The 26,041-nt window shown below is 41.1% G+C and overlaps 1 protein-coding gene across 1 annotated transcript; it reads right to left on the reverse strand.

Moving 5' to 3' along the window:
* Window positions 1-6,661: 6,661 nt before the first annotated feature.
* Window positions 6,662-18,661, reverse strand: cfap58 (cilia and flagella associated protein 58). Its single transcript, XM_072374413.1, has 18 exons — window positions 18,656-18,661; window positions 17,913-18,182; window positions 17,525-17,673; window positions 17,276-17,426; window positions 16,711-16,905; window positions 14,873-15,010; window positions 14,473-14,632; window positions 13,461-13,543; window positions 13,075-13,266; window positions 12,797-12,958; window positions 12,351-12,497; window positions 11,909-12,049; window positions 11,610-11,833; window positions 11,050-11,158; window positions 10,771-10,875; window positions 10,244-10,363; window positions 6,900-7,024; window positions 6,662-6,815 (listed from the first exon to the last, which is right to left on the reverse strand). Exons 1-18 carry the CDS (start codon window positions 18,659-18,661, stop codon window positions 6,701-6,703), a joined length of 2,592 nt encoding a protein of 863 aa, XP_072230514.1. The 3' UTR covers window positions 6,662-6,700.
* Between the last annotated feature and the right edge of the window lie 7,380 nt (window positions 18,662-26,041).

Here is a 26,041-nt window from a genome sequence, read left to right on the forward strand (position 1 = left end):
CACAAGAAGTTTGTAGTTTGTTTCTTTAACAAATCAGAACAGAACACATTGAAAAAGGCAACACATATACTTAACAACACGATTACAACCTGGATAAAAACAGATACAAAGATCTTTTCACAGTCAGGAGAAATCATCCTACACCAACTAAAGGAAAACATTCATAGACTTACTCTTTAAAAGTTCCTTGGAAAATGCAGCAGTATATCTCACTGTACTTGTATTTTATCACATCACACTGAAATGGTGAGGATCTTCGTAAAGCCACACATGAAAAGGCATCAGGCAGAAAACATGATGATGTGCAACTTCTCTTATTTCATCAGGCAAAGCATTCCTCAGTCTGAATATAATGTTCAATGGACTGGAACAGAGTAAACGTTTATGGCAACTGTGGGACATGAATCTGCATATTTAGATTGATTTTCCTTTTAATTTTCCTTCCCATAGAAAAGTTACAGAACAGAAGGTTAATTAATTTGTAACGAACTTGACAAATCTAAAGCACAAGTTACAGTTCTTAGAATTTAACCAGTTTTACTTTTGAGTAAAAAGATTCAGTTACCGCTCAGTTACAAATCTCATTTCTTGGTACATCTAGTTTCTCACTTATAGATTACAGTAAGTAAAGGTAAACAACACCTTTTCCCCTCCAACTATATTATTCTATATTCTAAATGACTGTCCTGACTGACTGATATGGATAGTCCCAGTCTGTATCAGGGGATGCAGACTGGGACTATCTCAGGGGTTCTTATCATTGCAAATAAGACAGTAGAACATATTTTTGTTGCTTTGTCTGAGCGTCAGCTATCGACAATTAAAATCCATAATGCAAAGTTTTCACAAGTTCCACAGGTTAGCACCTGGGTGTTATGATAGACGTCCCTTTATATTGGACCCCTGACATAGATTAATTTGCAAAAAGATACAGCAACATATTTAATTCCCTTGAACAAACCAAATTCCAAAAAGAAGTTGGGATATTGTATAAATGTAAATAAAAACAAACTGCAATGGTTTGCAAATCCCATAAAGTAATATCTTATTTACAATACAACATAGAAAACATGTTTAAAGTGAGACACATTTAATTTGACGGCAGCAACACGTCTCAAAAAGGTTGGGACAAGGGCAACAAGAGGCTGTACTAAAAAGAGTCAGCTTGAAGAACACGTTTCAACTTTCAAAGTGAATTAGCAACAGGTCAGCAATATGATTAGGTATTCTTAAAATGGCACCTGAGAGAGGTAGAGTCTCTCAGGAGTAAAGATAGGCAGAGATTCAGCAATCTGCAAAACAACTGTAGCCACACATTGTGGAGCAATTTCAGAATAATGTTCCTCAAAGTGAATATTCCATCATTTACAGTACATAATATCATCAAAGATTCAGAGAATCTGGAGACGTCTCTTAGCAATATTGATGAAAATCAATGTTGAATGCTGATGATCTCGGGCCCTCAGGCAGCGCTGCATTAAAAACAGGCCTGAGGCTCAAAGAAATCAATAGATGGGCTCAGCAACACTTCCAGAAAAATTATTGTCTGTGAACACAGCTCACCGTGCCATCCACAGATGCAGGTTGAAGCTCGATCGTGCAAGGAAGAAGCCAATATGTGATCATGATCCAGAAACAAATTGGAAAACTGTTCTGTGGTTGGACGATTTGAAATTGGAAAATCTTTTTTGAAATCTTGAATGCCACTTCTTCCAGACTAAAGAGGAGTGGAGCCATGCTTGTTAACAGCCCTCAGTTCAAAGCCTGCATCTCTGACTTCATTGGGGGTGCATTAGTGTGGCACAGTTAGGTTTCACTATCAATGCTGAAAGGTATATACAGGCTGCATCTATTCCAACAGCATGACTTCGTAGTAGAAGAGTCCGGGTTCTGGACTGACCTGCCTGCAGTCCAGACCTTTCACCAGCTGAAACACAAAATACAAGAAAGAAGATCCAGGACTGTTGAGCAGCTAGAATCCTATATAAAACAAGAATGGGACAATATTCCTCTCCCAAATGTCCAAAAACTGGTTGACTCAGTTCTCAGATGTTTACAGACTGTGGTTAAAAGAAGAGGGGATGCTACATAGTGCTTTTTAGCAATATGCTGCTGTCATCAAATTCAACATACGTTCTATGTTCTCTGGTGAAAAAATATTGTTTTATGAGATTTGCAAATCATTATATTCTGTTTTATCTAGATTTTATACTGTGTCCCAATGGCTAATGATGCTTCCCTTCATCACAGCCTGCTTCATAAATCAGCTTAATCTCTGATTTTAACCTCTGGTCAGGGCTGAGACTCCCTGTTTAAAATCCACACATGTAATAGTGTTAACACGTGCCCTCATGTAACAGTTTGTATGATATAATCACACGTAGTCTCATGGCTCACATCATTTCTGACTGGAACATCCAGCTCTGAGATATGAGCAGATTTGACGGATAAAGCTTACAGCCAGATGGTTCAGAGAGACTCAACAAAATAAGCAGTCAGATAGTGTTTCAATCAAGATTTTCTTGTGGTCACTTAATGAAAACTCGCCTACAACGGAAGATATTTTAGCAATTGGCAATGAGATAGACAAATCAAAGAAAGGAAGAGGAGCTTCGCACCGATGCGTGACGTCAATACACAGTAGGTGCTGAGCTCCACCTGCTCACAGTTGTACACCATAGAAATAAACAGAGATTCCGCCATCATGACAAACAGGCCAACAGACACCCACCAAACATCATTAGACTCTGCAGGCAGCTGCTTTTTAAAGCTCAACAAGGGGAAAAAAAAAAGAGGGGGGGGGGCACAAATCCTGTCAGAGGCCTCCCAATTCTACGGCAACACAGCCCAGAAATGCACAGGCATGGGTTGCCATGGTGACGTTGTACTGCACTGGCGAAGGAATTACTCCACAGGCAGCAGAAAAGAAGAAGGACACAAGCCTGATTGTGTTGTCCATTTCAGCTACTGAATATCCCACAGCTTACTTTATGTGTGATATGAAAGCCTGAGTAACTGTAATAATAGTTCACAAGGTTAAAGAATAGCAAACAGCATGTGGCAAGTGGAGCTTTTGTTGTTTTGAGGTCACAGATATTTACTGAAGCCATGAAGAATACGTTTCTATTTTTCTGACCGACGATTTTCTGTCTCCTGAAACTCTGACTTGTGAACAGGTGAAGAAAAAGTGAAGAGTTAAATCTTTCCAAGTTCCAAATTTGTCTTTTTTCCATTTGTTTTCTCTACAAAAGCAAGGGCAAAAAAATAATTGTCAAGCTATTCTATATATACATATATATATATATATATATATAAAATAGGGTAGTAGTCATAGTAGTAGTTCCCATTTACAAACATATTCATACAGCACTTGTTTTCTATTGGCACTCTATATGCAGCATGTGGAACACTTTTTCCCTACAATCACACATCAGTGGTTTTATTGACACTTTAAGGTTTAGTGTTTCAACCAAGGACGTTTCAACAGATGGAGTTTCTGGGGTTTAAATCACTGATCTATCCCCTCATTTGAAAAACGTAACAGAAAGTGTCGCACGCTCTGGTTCTCTATGCATCCAAATATACTTACTGACGTTTCAGTCCCGAGGCCTTCCTCAACATCGGTGTTAGTAAGACAACGGCACTCACTTGTTATGTAGGTCATACCCTTGTCACACATCTGATGGTGATTACATAATATCTCTCTTTCGACAATCGGCTCATTAGAAATAAATGGGAATACATCCATCAGAGATGATCTAATAAATACGTGCAAACAAAAAAAAAAACCCATCTCAAATCAAAATCCATGTTGAGACCATGTGGTGAGAGTTTTCAGACGACAAAGCCAGTCCTTTCTGGGAAGTAAGCGTCCAAGTTACCTCATATTGAAAGGGAAAGTTACCTTTTCAATCCCGATGTATCTTAGAGAAGAAGTAGAGTTGAGTTCACCAAAATGTGCTGCAACCGGTTTTTGCATCTAATAGTACTGCTATGTTCAGAAATCCGAGTCTTCAATTCTCTACTTGTCTTTCCCACATAAGATTTTCCACGAGAACATGTGATAAGATAAAGTACTGACTTAATGTGATATAATTTGATCTCGATAGGAATCTCCTTCCCTGATTGAGAATGTTTAAAACTATTACAACGACATTGATTAGAACAACCAGATGCCCGCTCAAATAGGAGATAGAGTAGTTTGAGCTGGTACTTCATCTACTCTACCCCCTCAACCAAGGCCACCCGAAGCAGCTGATCCGCATCCATCCATCCATTTTTTTTATACCCGCTAAATCCAGTTCAGGGTCGTGGGGGGGTTGGTGGGTGCTGGAGCCTATCCCAGCTGTAATTGGGTGAGAGACAGGTACACCCTTGACATTGTCGCCAGTCCATCACAGGGCTATTTATTTAAATCTTCTACATTCACTTTAAACACAAAGCTGATCAAGTAATAGTATTGTTTTTGCCATGGGAACAAAATGATCATAGTAACAGCATGAGGTGGCTGTTTCCTGCTGATGAGCACAAAGACTCATGAGGATTTTTGAAGAATAGCTGACATTTTCCTCAAGTTGCTTTTGGCACAGGTACTGATCTAACTAATAGTCACAAGTCCTCAGTATTGGTGGCTTGTTACTAGATTATCAAAAGTATCCATTTATAGCCTGTAAACTCTGTATCAGTAAGAAGCTGAGATAGGTTTGCTGCTTACACCCACAGACCCCTCTCAGCTATAAACTGTTACTGTAATGATATCACGCATCCACAGCGATGTTGAAACTAATCTTACCCGCATTAACCATTCCAACACTGAATTAACGGCTTAAATGAAACATTTTCCATTCCCATTACACTTTGTGCTCACTAGCATGAATCGGTCTATAGTCCAAGCTGCCACCTCACATGGTCACTGCAATACATATGTGGCCAAGACCGTGACATCTCCAGCTGAAAGATGTCTAGGGTACATGGAAAACCTTAAAACATGAATGCTTTTGATTCTAATCACAATATGTAGTAGTGGTGGAGTCTAGACCTTTTACAGTCCACTTAAATATGTGAAACGTCTGAGCGCAATGTTTACCTTAGAGAGATTCCCTCCCTCTGACTGTAACCTTTCTTAACCTTTCTCTCTCGTGCTTTCAGTGGTATAAAAAGCACCATTTAAAAGTGAAATCACTTGTTTCACAACAGAAAAAAAAAACATTTCAAATTCATTAAAAAGGACATTAAAAAACAAGAAAAGGGACATTAAAGTACTGGACTGACTGGTGGCAGAACAGTATTATTGGGTGTCATAACGGTGAGCGGCAGGTACTAGTCTATACTTTTCTGACATCTAGTGGTGATTACAGGGACATCATGTCACTAATATGCCAAATGATCGACAAAAGCTTTCAGAAGTTATACGACAGAATCGGTTATTCAGATAGGATGTGTCATGTGGCCCCTTTGCACTCTTACTTGTGTCTCTAGTGGCATGGATTTGCCATGTGATAATAATTTGTCTGAAAATAAAATACAAAACACTATCATGTGGACTCGCTGCTCTCAGTAGGCATGCTCTTCAAGTGTTTATCTATGTTCTGGATATTAAATGTGGTATTCTTGTAATAAAAATGTATTTTTGGAAGGGTGTGTTTTTTTTTTTTTACTTTCTCTCACAGCATCTTGCAGATTAGACATCATTTCCATAATAATGTACGGAATGCTTTCCATTCACATCCAGTGCAGATACCTTTATGTCACGTGTCCACAATATAAGTTCAAAAAGAGAACACTGGTGTCCTGACTTGATTTATTTCATTATAACAAATAATATTTCAGAGTTTGGACTCAGAAATGAGCTGACATGAGGTTGACTCTGTACTGCTTTTTGTTCTCATTTGAAAAGGTTTTGTTCTAAATATCTTTAGTAACAAAGCCACAAAAGTTCCCAGTTTAAAACATTCCTTTATTAGCACTGTCAGTAATTGACATTCAAAGAATTCTGAACATTCTATACGTTTGACGACTGAAATTCAAGTGCTTTTAGATGTCAGAGAAAACAATCCCACTCAGCAGCTGAAAACCTGATCTCAGATCCAATATCAGATTTAAATAAATATCTAAAGGAAGGCAATTTGAAAGTAAGGCAACCGGTGTTTCATTCCTTTGAAATACAGTATGGTGTCAAAACTTTACATCCAGTAGCATGCAAAAGTTTGTGCAAATCATCTGTTATACTAAGCCGGTCAAGGAGTAAAAGATGGCCTAATTTCCAAAAAGCATAAATCTAAAATCGATACATTCTTCTTACAGAAAAACTTCTTATTCTGTGAGATTATTTAGAAGTTAATTTGAAAACTGACATTAAATTTTGTCCATTACCTCTCCGATTGTAGTTTGTCGATATCAGCCAAAGAAGAGATGTTTAGGTTTAAAACTTTCTCGGGCCTTGCTCTGTTCTTGTGACCATAGTTCATTATAGGCTTAAACGTTTCATGACTTACAGTGTCAGGAACAGTGTTCTACGCACCATTTTCACAGCATATTTAACAGAAAAACCTAATTGAGTTCGATCAGGAGTGGAGGAGGCCTTTTACTTTCAGAGAAGTGATAAAACACAATTAGTTCAGAGACACAGACATTTTCTTTCAGCTGAAATGATATAAACGGTGTAAGATGACTGGATTCAAACTTGCTTCTTTTGTGATGGTCACTGTGGTCTCACAGGGTTGTCGATCCTGAAGCCTCCTCCTGTGAAGTGAGGTTTGCTGCTCAGCTGGGGCAGAAGTTCCAGCTGCTCTACCTTGGTTCTGGTCCTCTGTTCACTTATAAACACAAAGAAGCTTTGCAGCAGTGTTCACTTTCTGTCATAAATGACTCCCCTGACGTGAAGCAAAGATAAACCTTACCTGTGAAGCTTTTTCTGGCTGAGATACTTCTTCTTAATGTTTGCCAGCTCATTGGCCAGTCTTTGATTCTCACTTTTGTACTCATTCATCTTTGAGTCAAGCATCCTCAGCTCTGCTATCAGTGCCTGTGCAGTGGAAGTACTTATTTTACATTTATGATGAGAAAGAATATGACAACATCCATCCATCCATCATCTGCCGCTTATCCGGGGGTCGGGTCGCGGGGGCAGCAGCTTGAGCAGAGAAACCCAGACGTCTCTGTCCCCGGCCACTTCTTCCAGCTCTTCCGGGGGGACCCCGAGGCGTTCCCAGGCCAGCCGAGAGACATAGTCTCTCCAGCGTGTCCTGGGTCTTCCCCGGGGTCTCCTCCCAGTGGGACGTGCCCGGAACACCTCCCCAGGGAGGCGCCCAGGGGGCATCCTAACCAGATGCCCGAGCCACCTCATCTGACTCCTCTCAATGCGGAGGAGCAGCGGTTCTACTCCGAGCCCCTCCCGGATGACTGAGCTTCTCACCCTATCTCTAAGGGAGAGCCCAGACACCCTGCGGAGGAAACCCATTTCGGCCGCTTGTATTCGCGATCTTGTTCTTTCGGTCACTACCCACAACTCGTGACCATAGGTGAGGATGGGAACGTAGATTGACCAGTAAGTAGAGAGCTTCGCCTTCTGGCTCAGCTCCCTCTTCACAACGACGGGTCGGTGCAGAGCCCGCAACACTGCAGACGCCGCACCGATCCGCCCGTCAATCTCCCGCTCCATTCGTCCCTCACTCGTGAACAAGACCCCGAGATACTTGAACTCCTCCACTTGGGGAAGGATCTCATTCCCGACCCGGAGAGAGCATTCCACCCTTTTCCGGCTGAGAACCATAGTCTCGGATTTGGAGGTGCTGATTCTCATCCCAGCCGCTTCACACTCGGCTGCGAATCGCTCCAGTGAGAGCTGAAGGTCACGGCCTGACGACGCTAACAGAACCACATCATCTGCAAAAAGCAGAGACCCGATTCTGAGGTAGCCAAATCGGACACCCTCAACGCCCTGGCTGCGCCTAGAAATTCTGTCCATAAAAGTTAGGAACAGAATCGGTGACAAAGGGCAGCCCTGACGGAGTCCAACTCTCACCGGAAACGTATCCGACTTACTGCCGGCAATGCGGACCAAACTCTGGCACCGGTCATACAGAGACCGAACGGACCCTATCAAGGGGTCCGGCACTCCATATTCCCGGAGCACCCCCCACAGGACTCCACGAGGGACACGGTCGAACGCTTTCTCCAAGTCCACAAAACACATGTAGACTGGTTGGGCGAACTCCCATGCACCCTCCAGGATCCTGCCGAGGGTATAGAGCTGGTCCACTGTTCCACGGCCAGGACGAAAGCCACACTGCATCTCCTGAATCCGAGGCTCGATTATCCGACGGATCCTCCTCTCCAATACCCCCGAATAGACCTTACCAGGGAGGCTGAGGAGTGTGATACCCCTATAGTTGGAACACACCCTCCGGTCCCCCTTTTTAAAGAGGGGGACCACCACCCCAATCTGCCAGTCCAGAGGCACTGTCCCCGATGTCCACGCGATGCTGCAGAGGCGTGTCAGCCAAGACAGCCCTACAACATCCAGAGCCTTGAGAAACTCAGGACGGACCTCATCCACCCCCGGGGCCTTGCCACCGAGGAGCTTTTTGACCACCTCGGCAACCTCAGCCCCAGAAATGGGAGGCCCCGTCTCCGAGCTCTCCGACTCTGCCTCTTCCGAGCACGTGTTGGTAGGATTGAGGAGTTCCTCGAAGTACTCCCCCCACCGACTCACAACATCCCTAGTTGAGGTCAGCAAAGCCCCGTCCCCACTGTAAACAGTGTTGACTGTGAGCCGCTTCCCCCCCCTGAGACGCCGGATGGTGGACCAGAATCTCTTCGAGGCCGTCCGGAAATCGTTCTCCATGGTCTCACCGAACTCCTCCCAGGCCCGAGTTTTTGCCTCAGCAACCGCCGAAGCCGCAGCCCGTCTGGCCTGTCGGTACCTATCAGCTGCTTCCAGGGTCCCACTGGCCAAAAAGGCCCGATAGGACTCCTTCTTCAGCTTGACGGCTTCCCTCACCACTGGTGTCCACCAGCAGGTTCGAGGGTTGCCGCCACGACAGGCACCGACCACCTTACGGCCACAACTCCGATCAGCTGCCTCGGCAATGGAGTCACGGAACATGGCCCATTCGGACTCAATGTCCCCCACCTCCCCCGGGATATGGTTGAAGCTCTGCCGGAGGTGGGAGTTAAAGCTCCTTCTGACGGGGGATTCTGACAAACGCTCCCAGCAGACCCTCACAATACGTTTGGGCCTGCCAGGTCTGATCGGCATCCTCCCCCACCAGCGGAGCCAACTCACCACCAGGTGGTGATCAGTTGACAGCTCCGCCCCTCTCTTCACCCGAGTGTCCAGGACATACGGCCGCAAGTCCGATGATACAACCACAAAGTCGATCATCGAACTGCGGCCAAGGGTGTCCTGGTGCCAAGTGCACATATGGACACCCTTATGTCTGAACATGGTGTTCGTTATGGACAGTCCATGACCAGCACAGAAGTCCAACAACATAACACCACTCTGGTTCAGATCGGGGGGGCCGTTCCTCCCAATCACACCCCTCCAGGTCTCACTGTCATTGCCCACGTGAGCATTGAAGTCCCCCAGCAGAACGAGGGAGTCTCCGGTAGGAGCATTCTCCAGTGCCTCCCCCAGAGACTCCAAAAAGGGTGGGTACTCTGAACTGCTGTTTGGCGCATAGGCACAAACAACAGTCAGGACTCGTCCCCCCACCCGAAGGCGGAGGGAGGCTACCCTCTCGTTCACTGGGGTAAACCCCAATGTACTGGCACACAGCTGGGGGGCAATAAGTATGCCCACACCTGCTCTGCGCCTCTCACCACGGGCAACTCCAGAGTGGAAGAGAGTCCAACCCCTCTCAAGAGGACTGGTTCCAGAGCCCAAGCCGTGCGTCGAGGTGAGTCCGACTATATCTAGCCGGAACCGCTCAGCCTCGCGCACCAGCTCCGGCTCCTTCCCCAACAGAGAGGTGACATTCCACGTCCCAAGAGCTAGCTTCAGTAGCCGAGGATCAGACCGCCAAGGCCTCTGCCTTCGGCCGCTACCCAGCTCACATCGCACCCGACCCCCTTGGCCCCTCCCACGGGTGGTGAGCCCGTCGGAAAATATGACAACACTTAAGTCTAAATTCAGAATTAAAGAATTCTATGGGACTGAGTAAGATACAGAGGAGTCAAAATGGAAACCAGAATCTAATGTTGAAGAAATTGTGAGCTTGGCAATCAAATAACATCAGACCTTAAGCTTTCTGGTTCTGTCTCTGATGGTCCACTGGCACTGCTGGAGCTGCTCGGCTGCTTCTGGACCCGGCTGCCGGGCCAGAATGTGCTTCAGCTCCACATAGAGTCTTTCCTTTTCCTATGTGAGGATATCAGAAAAGAAAACTTTGCTGAAAAACTCGAGCCTTTTTTTTTTTTTAGCAGAAAGGATGTCTTTTGGAAGGAAAAGACATCAAAGCATATCTGTCTCCAGCATGATAGATAGAAAGCTTGTACCTCTATTAGTGTCCTGTCACTGAATACTTCATACACCTATTGGCTTTAAAATGGAAAACTGCTGCAGTTACTGTCATTAAATCCCACTAAAAGACCCAAACCAATGGAGAATATAACTTAATAACTGTGCATCTTATTCCTTTGTGCCACAGCTGTCCAATAACCTCTCAACACATCAATGAGTCACTCAAAGGGTAGCAAATTCATGCAATAAGTAAATGACAACTGCCCACAAACTCTGCCAATAATGACTTTACACCGAGAGTTTACCTGCAATAAGAGTTCCCGTTCCTCAAGCTCCTGGGTCTTGGCGATCAGTCGCTTCTGTAAGGACTGAATCTTCTGTATGAGCTGGTATTTGCTGGGGTCACTGCCCTGAAGGAGAGAGTCAAGTACAAAACATTCATGACCTTTTGCTCTTTAAATATTTAGGTTTAAACCAGAAATGTGAATGTTCATCCTCTGAAGGCAGAGACAAACAAATATAATAGACACTGGATGTGGTCAATTCAAGCTGAGTCACTCCTCCTGGATAAAAAAAAAACTCACCTCCAGTCGCCTCCATCTGTGAATATTTATGGGCTTCAGCTGTTCCTCGAGGACGCTGTTCCTTGCTCTCTCTCTGAGCAGCTGTTTCTGCAGGTGGAACAGTTCCTGCCTATAGCACAGCATCTCACATTAACATCATTTAAATAATTAAGACATACATTTAGCCCTAAGTTCCCATCAGGAAACCAGATACTTGGGAAAATACTAGCAAAACGTATGTACAAATGAAACCATATAAATTACTGGGGAGAAATGTGGGAAGTCTACCATTAAAAGAATCTGTGTTTTTAAGCAAAAAAAAATCTAAGAGTTGTAACAGAAAATGATATTCTGTAGTTTCAGAATCTAGACATTCTAAGGAGGTTATTCTTACCTTCTACTCTATATCTCTCCTCATCTTGCTTCCTTTCTCTTTGAATCTTCCTCTTCTACTCTACCTACAGCCCTTTGTTGGTCACCTCATCCATCTTGCCCTGCGTCCTGATGCTTTGTATCCTGCCGTCCTTCTCCACCTTCATTACTCTCCTCACTCTGATCAGACCACATGTGCTTTCCTTTACCTCAGCTCCTCTGTGTTGGACACAGTCTTGTCCAGGAGGCTCTTCTTGCGTCGGACCTTCTTAATCTCCAGCTTGAGCAGGTGGATGTCTTCCAGCCTCTGATTATAGTGGAAGTCTCCCTTACTCAGGATTGACTCCTGGATCCTGATCTTCTCATATAGCAGTGCACGTTCATCATTCCGATGTATCAGCTGCTTGCCAAGGCTGTCCCGCTCTCTTATCACCTTGAGACAACAATAGACATTCAGACAGTGGTTTCTATAATATTTCTCTTCCTGTTAATATTTCTCCTTCTCTACCTGCTCCAGTTGTTTCTTCTGCTGGATCTGCTCACCCTCTGTGTCGGCTATTATCTTCTGCAGTTTTTGCTGCTCTGCCTTTTGACTGTCAACACGCTGCTTTGTTTCTTCCAGCTGCAGCTTAATTGACTGCAGCTCTCCCTGTGGACGGACACAGAAATGGTCAGACACGTGTTTGTAAATGACCATAAGTGAAGATTAAAAGCATCAAAGTATCACTACAAGAGGAACATACTGAATACTCTTTCCTTTTAAGATTAAATCCCTATCAACTAGTTTGCTAATACCTATTTAATTTTTATTGTTGGGTTTCAACAACATCAACCAGAACTGTTTCCGGTTGTAGCTGGTATCTTTTGTTGTTTTTCATCACCAAATAAGACTTTCAAACCTGGCTTAAAGATCCTCCCTTAACCCTGACTGAGGCGGGCCTTAACAGTACCTTAAGGGCCTCGTTATCCTTCTCTAAACGCTTGTGCTCCTGCTGATCCTTAGCAAGGGCCTGCTCCTTCCCACTGATCTCATCTCTCAGCCGGGTAACCTGGTTGTTCATAGTCTTCATCTTTCTCTTCATCTCTGCAATCTCTTCCTAAAGAAGAGAGACAGACCGTGAATGGAAGGAAGGGGAACACAACACAAGAAATTGTGAAGAAAGTCACCAAAACCCAAAACAGCCAAAAACAACGTCTGAAATAGCATATTCACGTCCGTTTTCATAATGCTTTTCATAAAGCAGCTGTCCTGCTTTCTAGATGAGTACGACTGTCCACTGAAGCAGCCAAAGCAATAAACTGGCATTAACTTTGCAGGACTACCTAAAGTGTAAAAGTGCATTAAAAGTGTTTAATAATCAAACAACAGCAGATGACTTGAACACGTCATTCTTACCTGAGCCTCGATAAGATTTTTGCTGTAGAGGTTCCTTTCAGATACAACAGACTCTAACAGGTTCTCTTGCTGCTTAACCTTGCACTCTGCCTCTGTAACTTTCTTCCTCCAATCAAATATTTCCATTTCTCTGACTTCGACGTCATTCATTTTTTGTTGCACCTGTGGAAGGAAGGGAAGTTCCCTCGGTCAGACCCGGGCAGATCAAAGTTAGGCTGTGTTATCTAAATTCACCACGACAATCTGACGCCACAGGCCAGCCTCTCTGCTTAACCTGCCTTCTGCATGAGGCTGCTGGTCTCGTTGATGTAGCGGTCACGCTCTTTTTCCAGCTGCTGGATGATCTTCCTCTGCTTTTGGGCCTCCTGACGGTAGCCGCTGATCTCATGTTCTAAGGCCCTCTTGTCTTGCTCAAGGAGCTTCCCAAGGTTCTGCTGTTTCTCACTTGACTGCACAGCTTTGATCATGTTCTGTTGATGCAGAAAACGAGCACAATCATATACAGACACAGGAACACAAATAATGACTGTTAATTCTGGTCTTGAATCTGTAAGCATTAAAATAGGATCTACTGTTTTCAACATTGTTGACAGGCCTTTAATGATATGTCAGTAAATACGTGTCATGAAATTATCTCTGAAAGAATCCATGATTCGCTGGATACCTTATTTAAGTTATCCCGCTCTCGAATCAGCTCATCTTTGGCTTTTTTGTCAACTTCCACTTGCTTTTGGGAAGATTCAAGTTCTGCAGAGGGAGAAACATTGACAGCAGTTTGTTGACACATTTTCTTTTATGATATTTTAATGTCTGAGTAAAGCAGAAATAAAATGTGTGTTCTGGCACGCCACAAAAAATTTTTAATAACCACCCAAACATGGCTGACACGACTGAGTGAAACCAGTTAAAACCAATTAAAAACCAGGATTATGAAATTAGGTTTCAAAATCTTTCAAAAGTAAGCAGTGATGGGGCAGAATCATATCTGACAGATCTCAGAACATCTCAAATAAAACACTAACTTGGGAAAACAGAACGGAATTGAAGTTTAATTGGACCAAACAGTTTAAATGTGAAATCACAAACGCAAGCTAATTTAAAACTACTTTCCAGCTGTGGTGAAAATGACTAATTAAAACTAATCATTCAAAGCAATGAGAATCTGAAGCAACTCTAATTCTATGAGTGCATGAGCTTAACCCTGCATCTTCCTTTGTTTCAACTTGGCTTTTCACAAAATCAGTCCATTTAGAGTTACTCCAGTCCCTTAACAACTGCAGTAATTGCTTGTCAATCTGGCCATTCAATCCACCACTAAGTCTGAGGACTATTTAACTTCCAATTTGTCTTCATTTCATTACGTCCAGGCAATTTTAGTAACGAAACTGAGTTTTTCTGCAAATTCTGGCATCAAACGAAGATGCATTTAAGTGATGAGGGCATAGTAGTAGTTAGTTAGTTCTCAGACATACACTGATATTTAGAACATGAACAGTGTGTTTCCATGCATTTTCTGTTTTTTTTTCTTCACCAACACCTTCAGTTATTTAGTACAGATTATCTACATATCTACAGTGCATCAAATACTACACCACAGACTCTGAATGCTGAATTACACACAGACTGGCAACACAGAACATAACCCTTTATGTCCTAAACTAGACAAGCTCCCAAACCTTTCTCCAGACCAGCAATTTGAGCTTTAAGTGTCTCCCTCTGAACTTCCACGTCAGCTTTCTGATCCTCCAACTGGTGGAACTTCTTCTGGACTGCTTCTCTCATCTTTGCTTGTTTGGCAACCTCCTGACGCATCTGGCTCACCTCCTCTTCTCTCATCTAGCCAGTAGGAAGGGAAGCGATGCATCATACAGAAAGAGGGAGGGAGAGGGGTTTTCAGAGAGGAGAATGGATAGCGTATTTTAGTGTGCACCCATCTGGCATAAATCATTTTGATAGTAAACAGTGCCTCCAAGTGGTTCACCCCATCTGTTATTTACATTACTGTAGATCTGAACAAACATAGCAGGGGTGTTTCTCCTTGTGAGAGGAGTGTATCTCAGTGGACCTTCAGTGTACCTTCAGCTCATTTGCTATCTGTTGGTTTTCCAGAGACAGGCGTTCTTTAGTTGATGAGAGCTGCTCACTCTCTTGCTGCAGCTTGGCGTTCTTCACATGCATCTGCTCCAGCTCCTTGGTGGACCGCTCATGCAGGATCTGTTACAGTCAGGGAAGGATGGAGAAGGTGGAGGTATGCAACTCACAATGACATTTACATTTGGATTTTTATTCACATGCAATACCCTCCAAAAATATATTATGCACAGCTTTTGCGTAAGTTTATGTTGATGTTTATTCATTTGGCAGACGCTTTTATCCAAAGCGACTTACACTGATAGGCAGATAGTGTAAGGGGGTCTTGTCTAAGGACCCCTAATGGAGGTAGTACCTTGCATGCAGTTGGTTTATTTGACATCCAGTTGTGTGAAGGGATGCTCTAAACATACATTCTTAACAAGACTGCGTAACATCACAAGTTTAATGTTACAGACACAATGCGAGTGACTTCGCAAAACTGCTACCTTAACTTGAGAGCCAACTCAAGCATCTTGAAATTTAGTAAGTTGAATAAATAAACTGCTTCAAAAGGATCAGCGTCATGGGAAAATGTTGCTCTCCTACCCTGCAATACTGCAAAAACAAAAGAAACTGAGCCCAGGATAACTTTCTATATGTCTAGTTTGCATAACAGATTCTTAACTTGACGGTTCAACTTACTAACACACAATGTGTTCAACTAAAGTGTCTGCATCAACTGTCCAGAGACAGATCCAGCTCACAGCTTGCAGGGCAAAGTTTGCAGAAAGACACCACTCTTACACCTCCAAAACAGCTAAATACATACATACATTGAGCTTAAGATAATCCCTACTAAGAAGAACAGGGGGAGCATTTGTGATTGTGTCATAGTGTTTTGCTGCAAACAATGATCTTGAACCAACATGGGTACCCCTTCACGGTAAAGCGTCACACCATACCTTCAGGAAATTGTTTGAGAAAACCCAGCTTGTCATGCAACAAGACAATTACTTCAAGAACACCTAGGTTTATCTAAATCTTTAAGAAGAAAGAGACGGAAGGCTCCCTATGGCCAACTCAGCAACCTGACCTCAAATAAAGTATTTGGAATGAGCCTGACTGAAGAGTTTAAGTTATGCAGCCAATAAAAACTTATTGAAAGTTTGTTTGGAGATGGATTACTAAAAATTCCCTTGAAAAACACACCAGCCAGGCTGGTCCAAGTCTGTGGAGCTAACCCTAACCCTAACCGTAACCCTCAAAGCCAAAGGAGGCTATATTGGAAAATTAAAAATCAAATGACTGCTACATGGAACTTTATGTTAACTATCATTGATTATTGGCTTAAACCAAAGCTGTGATGATGATAAATTATTTGTATGAAATCAGAATAATTTGTACAGCAATGACAAGAGTTAAAGTGAAACAAGATCAAAGATCTATCAAGGCTTAATTAGCAATGGGTCATTGTTATTCCTTGTATCAATGTGGCCTGTACTCTGCTGAGTCCTCCTGCTACTGTAAGTAAAAAATACTCTATTCCCGTAATTTTTTGTTTGTTTTTAGATTTATAGAAACTCCATGAAAAATATCTCTGTGATGCTGTAATAAGTGTTTTTACTGGTTTCCTCTGAAACCAAACTTGGTCATTTTCTGGTCTACGTTGCATTCATATCTTATCACTGACTGCACACTCTTCATTATCAGTTAAAGAAAATCAGACAAATATGTCTGTTTCTGCCTTAATGACCTGGGTTTAAAGAAGTAATAATTTGACAGCAGGTGTTATTTTTCACATGGCACATCATAACTATAATGCATTGTGACCCATTGGTTACCTTTAACTCTTTTAGCTGCTGCTCCAGTCTTTGCTGCTCCTCTTTGGCCTTCTGGCCCTGCAGATTCAGAGCCTTGATGTCACCCATCTTGGCCTCCGTGTCGATGTGCAGCTGCTTAACTTCCCTGTCCAGCTTTTCCTTAAGTCTCATTTCTCTGGAAATCTCATTCTGCTGCACCTGGAGCTCCTGCTGGAGCTGGAGTCAGACATGCAGAGAGGCAGCAGCTTGATGTCAGAGCTTGATTTAAATTGGGTGTAGTTGTCAGAGCTCCTACTGGTTTTTGCGCTGCAGTTTTTGTTCCCCCTGTGGTCAACCCACAGCTCGAAGGGTAAATACAGTAATGGCTGCCAAAAAGAATGAATCCCACATAACTCCTTGGTGTAGCACTGATGATGAAGTGGATTGAATTTGTTTCTAAAAATCCTGATACACTATAAAGTATCTGTCCATCTATACACAATTCAAAATATTACATAAATCAATTCATTTAAAAATGTTGAAACAATCAAATCAGGTTTAGAAGTCTTGTTTTCTGTCTATAATCCCTATATATCCCCATAATTACCTGTGAAATACTCTGAAGGGCACTGTCCCGTTGGGCCTCTATCTCTTGCTGGGTTGCAATGCCCTTGTTCAGTTTTTTTCTTAGATCCTCGACTGTTGTTCCCAGCTGATTCTTCTCCTCGGTCAACTCATCAATCATTCTTAATAGATTACTGAGAAAAAATAGAAAAGGAAAACATTACAGCCGGTCCAGTCCAGCTGATCTACAGTGTTTGCACAGCAGAACGTGTGGGGAGGACAGCTGACACACCTTCGTTCCTGGTCTGTGGAGAAGTCATTTTGTTGTTCAATTGTTTTCGTGAGGTTGGAGACCTCTTCTTTTAAATTCCTGATAGTCTCTTTATCCTTCTTCTCTATATCGTGAGCAGCATCAACCATTTTCCAAGCTTTATCCAGCTCCTGAAATGTAAGGAATGACATTTTATTTCAAATTTGTGGATTCTAAATAATAAGATACATTTTAATAACAAACACGTCATGCTAAATTAGTGTGCATGTGTGGACTTTGATTTTGCGCAGTACCTGAAGTAACATAACTCCCATATTTGAAACATTGCAGAATCAGAGCCACAGTCACACAAATAAATAAAGAAGACTTAATAAACTAAACTGGAACATCTGGTGTTGAGGTAATTCACCCTCTTCAGTGAAGTTATTGTTGTCTCATCTTCTTGTGACAGTTTCAGGGCAGCTGCCACTTTAGTTGAGGTCGACACGATCTCTGCATTCAGCTCCCTGCATTTAGACATCAGCCTTTGCTCATTTTCTCGTGACTGTTTTAGTGCATGGATGAGCTTCTCATACTCCACCCGGATCTTGTCCAAGCTCTTGTCCCCAACTAACTCGCTGAGGACACTCTTGAACTCCTCCAAGGACTGAAAAGAGTCATCTCCTATTACATCCTGCTCCTGGAAAAACAGCAGAGGCACAGACTGGAAGTGAAAATATATCTGGGGCAGGTTAGACCTCTTTGATGTAATTCAGAATTAGATTAAAATAATTGGATTTATGCTGGTTGCTAGAAACATACTCCATACATTAGAGAAGGTTTAAAATATATTCCTTCTCTCATCTGTTGATCAAACTCAACTGCTATGGCGACATGTGTCTTTTCTAAGTGTCAGCAAGAGCAATTCATAGTAAACACGTTTGACTTTTTGAAAAAAAAATAACATTACACATACATATGATGTATGAAATATAAGCCAGCTAAAACTACTTTTAGCAACACCCCCGGCAACATTAGTTTTGAATTCGAACATACAGGTGGGAAAATAGTTGCAAATGCTAAAAGTTGACTGTCCATGGAACGTTTTTCAAGCTTCTGCAACGTTTATATTTTAACCAGATTTCTGTTAAAGGTTTTACGAACCAAACTCACCTCCATTACACGGATTTAAATGTCTTTGGATGATTTCTTTTCAATCCTGTTACAAATAGCGTAACATTAGAAGTTTTATCGGTGACTGTTGACACCGGTTTCTTAGCAACCTCTGATCTCGCGAGAGGGAAGAGTCGCTAAGCTACCTGGAGACATATCACGTCTCTAAAAAGGGGAGGAAAAGCGGATACACTTTTATTTTATTTGCGCTATGGAAATGTCTTTGGGTTGTGAATAAATTTACATTTTATTAATGTTACCTGACTTTTTTTCATACTTAATCAGACTGGATTGTAGAAGAAGGAATTGCTTCTGCTAGTGAGAAGCCAGAGTGGCGTTGATTAAAGCTCTTCACTGTTGAATGTAACGATGTAAAAACGAGTTTTTCCAACGGCTTTTCTGGAGGAGAAACTAAATTATAGTGCCTTACATTTTCCTGGATATCCTGTTTGGAAAACATTCAACAGTGAAGAGCCACGGGCTATTATCTTTAAAACATTATACTTCTAACAAAGCAAAGGAATTGAACATTATAACCCCCGTAAAATATAACGTGTGTTTCATAACAAAATATATGGTCAATGAGGTCTCATACATGTTTTGTAAATATAATGCTTTAATCTCTAATCCTCTTCTTTTTTGTGTGTGAAATCTGTTATAAAATGTGAATGGACCTTTAAAATCCGTTTTCAGTTCAATCAAATGCTTTGTCTTGTTTTAACCCTCACTGTATATTTGTTGCTTTGAAAACCCTGAAAATGGGAACCGGAACATTTCTACAGTTTTTTATCATCTTACATGCCAAATTCTATATCCACTATCATGAATTTGCTGGATCCCTTCCTGTTTTCTGTCGTTTTATTGAGAATGATCTGCTTTTTAAAATCCCTTTAAGTCTTTAATCAGTTTATGAATACTTATGTCTTTCTCACTGTACCCTTTTTCTTTCCATTTCAGTTTTAGTGTTTTAACTGCTCTGCTTCCCCTTCCATGATATATCTACATCTAACATGAGTACCAATATCTGTTCACATGTGCTTGTTTTACCTTATATTCGTTATCTATTTTGTCTATTTAGCTGTTGCTGGGCTACTGTTTCTTTATCCTATGTTCTCAAATATGACCTTGTTAAAATCTTAAAAGAAATAAATATTTAGTGCTTTGTAGAGTTTTGAAAAACTTATTTTACTTTTGTTTTCTTCTGTATAATAGGATTCTGTGATTAAATCAATAGCACAAATTATATCTGGCTTCAAAACCGCTTGAAATCAAACAGGATCTTCACTCTTCTTCTGCAGCATTTATGGAAACATTCCACAAAAGGCGACCCAGGGCCAATAATTCATTTTTTAAAAATAAAAAATAAAAAAACAAATAAATAAAATAAAGGTATCTGTTGTTGACTAAGGGGGCAAAAGTCAGAGATAAATAACCAAAGGCATCACTACTGATGTGCCTCCTTGCACAGCTTGGTTAAGGCACCTCAGAGGGAGGAGTAGCAGTGGATGGTGCCAATGCACACAACTCATGTCTGTAAAATTGTACTCATTAGGAGTGCAGTCCTGGTGCTGTTCAAACAGCTGATGAAAGTGGTCAAATGTGGTCTTATTAGCAAGAAAAGCCCTCTCGCTGTCCTGACTTTTCCATCCCAGAGAGGATTCTGACCCCCTTCTGTCATGTGGGATGGAGGATCCTGCACTCTTCTCCGCAGCAGGAGATGCAACTGCGGAGAACACAGTCTGTGTGTTCAGTCAGTTTAGATTAATTCAGTCATGTCCATATAAACCTTTTTCGTACACACATATATCACCATCAGAAATCAAAAATTAACCTCATCAATGCTTCCAAGAGTTCACATTGCAGACAAACATCAAACATCAACTGCTGATTTAGTCAGGCCTTAATGGGGGAACTGCTGCCAAAAATAATCCTTCACTGAGGGGGGAGAGTGTTGTTCTGGTGTGTTAAAATTTTAGATTGCCTTTCAGCCAATGTCTTTGTGAGGCTTGAACCCCGTTTTTAGACCAAAGTGGAAGGGATTTCTGGAGCTTGCAATTTTGAAGTAGTTTGATTAAAAATAAGCTGACTTGGTCCCCCCAAATTTGTTTTCAACAGGAATCAAAAAGGTTGGAAAGAGAAGATGTGTCACACCCTTTAATGACAGTGCAGAACAGCACCCAGGTTCCCAGAATCCTGGTGCTAATTCAGTGGAAAAGGGGATTCTGAGAAGGTGAACTGGTATCTGCAGTGTGAGGTATGGAGGAAAAACCGTAACCTAACCCTGTCTCTGTATTCCATGGTAACCAGGATTTCTGACTTTTTTTTTAAAACAAAAATATCTCTGTGTAGATAAAAGTTGAAATAGTTGAAAATGGACGGGCTTCCAGTTCTGACATCCCATTTCTATGGTACCGCTATGTGCCATTATTATGCAGTGATGGGGATGAAGGACCAAGTGTGAAAGGCTCAGGAAACACTAATATTCAACATATACTTTAAAAACAGCATCCACGAGAAATTCAAAGATGAGTTTTTAATAGGAAATCATTTCCTGACAATGTATCGATCTCTGAGAACCACAGTTAAATAACGCCAACAGTCGTGTTAGAAAATTTAAACATTTTAATAAATAAAAACTGATGTAATATACACCATTCTGAATATTCAACTACAACAAGCATACCAAGACATTTGAAATACAAAAAACTGACAGTTCAATTTAGTTGCTTTAAAAGCTTCAATTCAGAGGGAAGTTTTGGAGGGTGGGGAGCAGGAATTACCATAATAATAATAATAATAGCCATACATTCTTGTTAGTGTTTGTGCAAACAAATGTAAAAAGCATCATGAGTACTGACTTCTCAGAGGTGAAGAACATTTGAAAAATATAAGTTACACATGTGGACTTCAGATTTCCATGAAGTGAGATGTTGAGGTACAGAGGTCTATGCCTGTAACTAACAGAAAAAAACAAACTCACATTGGTTTTGTTTTCAACGCAAATCTGCTTGAGGAAGACAGAACAATTAGGAGACACTGAGTTCAGTTTGTTCGTCCTCCACTTGTATTGCATTTTGTGATGAAAGAAAAAGCAAAGAGAATCAGCGTCTCGTAAATGTCTTTTTTATGTGACAAGGCAGTAACAAAAAGACAGTTATGAAACAACATTTGATGCTTTCTCTGGTGTTCCTACAAAGTAACATGACCAGTGGCTTCATCTAGTGGAGAAGTTTGCTTGCAGATCAACCGATATGATCCACAAATTATTAGAAAACAGTGCCTGCGGGGGGGAGTTAGAGACTCTGTTGTGACAGAAACCCTCTAGACGGATTTAAATGTCTAAGATGGAGATAAAAAGTTACTGATCACTCAGCACCAAACACAATGTGCGGACATTATTTGCAACCTGCAATGTGGCTGACGTTGAAGCACTGATGAAAACAAAGAAAGTAGATTCCAAGAAAAAGAAAATGCATGGATGCATATTCAAATCAATGTTCCATCAAATTCCCTTGCTTTAAAATATGCCACACCGAAATGTTCAGCCAATTAGATCTGTGAATTCCCTGAAACAACAGCAGACAAAGAAAAACCCTCTGACTCATGTGAACTTATCTGGTCAATGGACAGGCCCAAACGGAACCCACAGTACAGTACAGGATTGTGTAGCTACATTTTGTCTGAAGCAAGGAAATAACTTTAAAAGAAAAAAGAAAGCACCACAGATGTTTTTTTTCTTTTTCTTTTCTTTTTTAAATAGCACCAGTTGTCAGAATGTAAATGATGTTTGTATTTTTGTCTGTTTTGGCAATGTACAGCACTGAACCGAGAGTCAGGCGTAACCTTTTAGCAGCTGGTGCAACGCTCGACCTCCACACCGTAGCGAAAGGCAGGAGAACGCTCATCGTCTTGAGCGTGCGTCAGTTTCCAACGAAATATCGAACATTTGGATCTCCCCTCATTTCAGCTGAAGGCAGCGCCATGAAGCGCTGCGTCTGTTACTGCACAAACGGGAACGAACGCTGTCGAACATTGTAAAATGCACAGTTTGTGGATTTCATGAATACACATTTAGATTTTGTTGCTCTAATTGCAAGAGAGCACCACGGAAAAGGGAAAAATGACTATTTCTTTTTCATGCCAAAGAATATATATTTATATATATGTTGAAAAAAAGTAATTATAACAAACAATAATAACAATTTCTGCCCCTTTAAAAACATATGAGCAGTGTGGTAAGATGATGGCCCACCAATAATTCAGCAAGTACATTTGCTATTCACACTAATTATAAAAACTAATTCACCGTATCCTTCTCTGAGAGTCTCTGTGTAATAGACAGATAAACAGTACAGTTTGGTGCACCAATCTCTTTTGTTTCATATACAACAGTTCAGACGGACGTCATAGTTCTCTACTCTGTGAACAATTCTGCATCGCTACAGTATAAAGCAACAAATGGATATAAAAATAATAGAATATAGACTTATACATTCTTCAAAACAAGTACTGACCCCAAATATAGAAATTCATAACCATTTTGGTTGTGAATGCATATATATATATATATATATATATATATATATTTAAGGTTTACTGTCTATGATATTAAATTCTCAGACTAATTTCTAGCATTTAAAAGTTTTCCATCACTCACATACAGTACAGAATCTGGTCAGTTACATCATAGTACATCACTGAAGTAGACCATACACTACTCAGTTCTTACTCAGTCTTCAATATAACTGATGTGCATCATATTTTCCTCTACAAAATATATATATGTATGTATATATATATACATATATATGTATATGACAAGGTATGCTCATCTGAGATATTTACACATTTTAAAGTTTTTTTCTCTTTATCTTGAATTTCTTACGCCTTTTTTGTACACTCATGGTTGGGAAAGATTTTATGCATTTTCTATACTTTTATCTGGGCTACTGTCATATAATGATTGCAAATATCAGCAGTGCTTCCTTTATCGTGTTTTAACTGAGCTTAGCGATGCGTTACTTTAGTTTGGACAAAGGTCTCTGCTTGAATGCATCTGCTGCTGGCCCTCCGGTAAAAGACAAATCTGCAACCTGCCTGTTATTACTGGATATTGCCCCCTGAATTTAAAGGCCATTTTCCATAATGAAGAACACAGAACCTGTTTTAATTTTTTTTTTTATTGAATTCACAAGTATTTACTCCTTATAATAGCGTTGGTTGGAACTTTTCCGTGTTTCGTACAAACTTTCATCAAAACGCGTGTGGATTTCAGAATAAGGCTCAAATTTACTGAAAAGAAACAGATTTTTTTCTTTTTAAAGGAGATTGTTTAAATTATACAGCCTTTTTTAGGTACTGTAAGCTATACTTGCATTTTTACTACTAAAAGGGGTTCTGTTATGTTAAAAAGCAACAACCGAAAACCCCTTTTTATTTTACTAAACTTTTTAGCACAGCGGCTGATGCTAGCACCAGAGATTCTCCTCTCTTTTAGCACAAGGGTTGAAAGCCTGTTGAAACATCCTTAACTCAACCAAACAAACTCATATACCTCTTAATACATTTTAAAAGGGAATGGAAATATGCTAAAGACATAGTCTGATTCTCTTTAGGTCAAGAACCAGTTAAGAGGGTTTCCTTACAAGTCGTCTTTCAGTAATAAAAAGTGATGTTTCTTTTACAGACATAACTAGTTGCAAGAGTCTTGTATGGTACCGTTAACTTAGAATCATCACGTTTGTCTCGAAATGTGGAGCACCAGGGGGCTGAGTGATCTATCATTTCACAAGTAAGACTATGAATTAGCGAAGAGATAATCACATCACACTTGTTACTTTTTTACAGCAGGCTAGTTTGTGAGGTAAATGGAGGACGATTTCAGTGAGGTTACACCCTCCTAAGCTTATTAACATACAGAGATACAGTAAAAGTCACGTTTGAACATTAAGCTACCCCTTGCCTTTTGAATAAGTTGGTGTTCTAACTTTTGCTTCGTACCGCACATAAAAAAAAGGAATGTGGAAATATGTCCTCAATGAGATGCTTTTATGTATGGAAATGAAGGGGGAGAAAATCATAGCATTAACTCACTGTCCTTTTTCCTTAGTGCGTATTCTTTTTGTGATAACATATTTAATTTAGCATTTATTTCTATATTTGTTTGCCACGTGGTAATGTTTTGTAGTTCACTAGATACTTCTAAAACGTCACAGGTGCAGTATATCTACATGTTCTAATCGGGGACTACCAAGACAAAACTCTGAAGCTTGAAATCCAGCGATTGAGCCACATGAAATGTGCTTCATTGCGTCTCCGTTTTACTGTGGCAAAACTAATTGGAGGGTCACATTTGTAAAGATTTACATTGTAAGCCAGAGATACCTCTGGAAAATAGTATTTTATAGACACTTTAATTAATTTTGCTTTAAAAATTTAACTATTGCCACACTTTTCTAACACTTAACAGCTGGTGAGTGTTTGCTATGGCAGTGTATATGGCCCAATCTTGTTTGCCACGGTTTGCTCAATGCAAATCATATCCTTCATCAAGGAGATATACAGTATTTGTTGAGGCAGAGATGGTCTCGTCTTTAGCCTGGTCAACATGTCTCACCTGTCTGCCTCTCTATGTCCTTGCTTCAGAAGCCTCATTAAAGCCCTTCGTGATGAAACGATCACAGAGAGCTGCAATTTGTCATTGCCTGCTAATCTGAAGTGTTTGTTTTGGGACATTGAATATTTTCAACAAAGTACTTCACTCAGTTAGTTTATTTTAGGTGAACTGAGGAAGACATCAGTCTCTAACTAAATCAATGAAATACGTAAAGCTCATCTTCAATTTGATGGCAGTAACGTCTCAAAAAAGTTGGGACTGGAGCAACAAAACGCTGAAAAAATAAGCGGTGCTAAAGAGACACAGTGAGAGGAACATGGTGCAGCTAATTAAATAATACAAATTGTGGAGCAATTTTCGAATAATGTTGTCAATGTAGAATTGCAGACACTTAGAATATCCCACCATCTACAGTACATAATATCGTCAAGGTTGAGACAACCTGAAGACGTCTTTGTGCACAAAGGACACAGCAAAGACCAGTGATCTTCAGGCCCTCAGGCAGCTCTGCATTAAAAACAGGCACGATTCTCCCATGAAAACCACGGCCTGGGCTCAGGATCACTTCCACTGTCTGTGAACACAGTTCACTGTGACATCCACAGGGGCAGGTGAAAGCTCTACCATGCAAAGAAGAAGCCATAATGATGATTTACAGACTGCTGGTAAAGGAAGAGACAATCCTGCATGGATGCGTTGATGCCATCAAATTCAAGATGAGTTACTTTTCATGAATTAATTACTTTTCATGAAATAGTGACATATCTTTT

The sequence above is a fragment of the Leuresthes tenuis genome, unplaced genomic scaffold (genome assembly GCF_036924035.1).
Source record: "Leuresthes tenuis unplaced genomic scaffold, fLeuTen1.0.hap1 SCAF_21, whole genome shotgun sequence".
In the NCBI taxonomy this organism is placed as follows: Eukaryota; Metazoa; Chordata; class Actinopteri; order Atheriniformes; family Atherinopsidae; genus Leuresthes; species Leuresthes tenuis.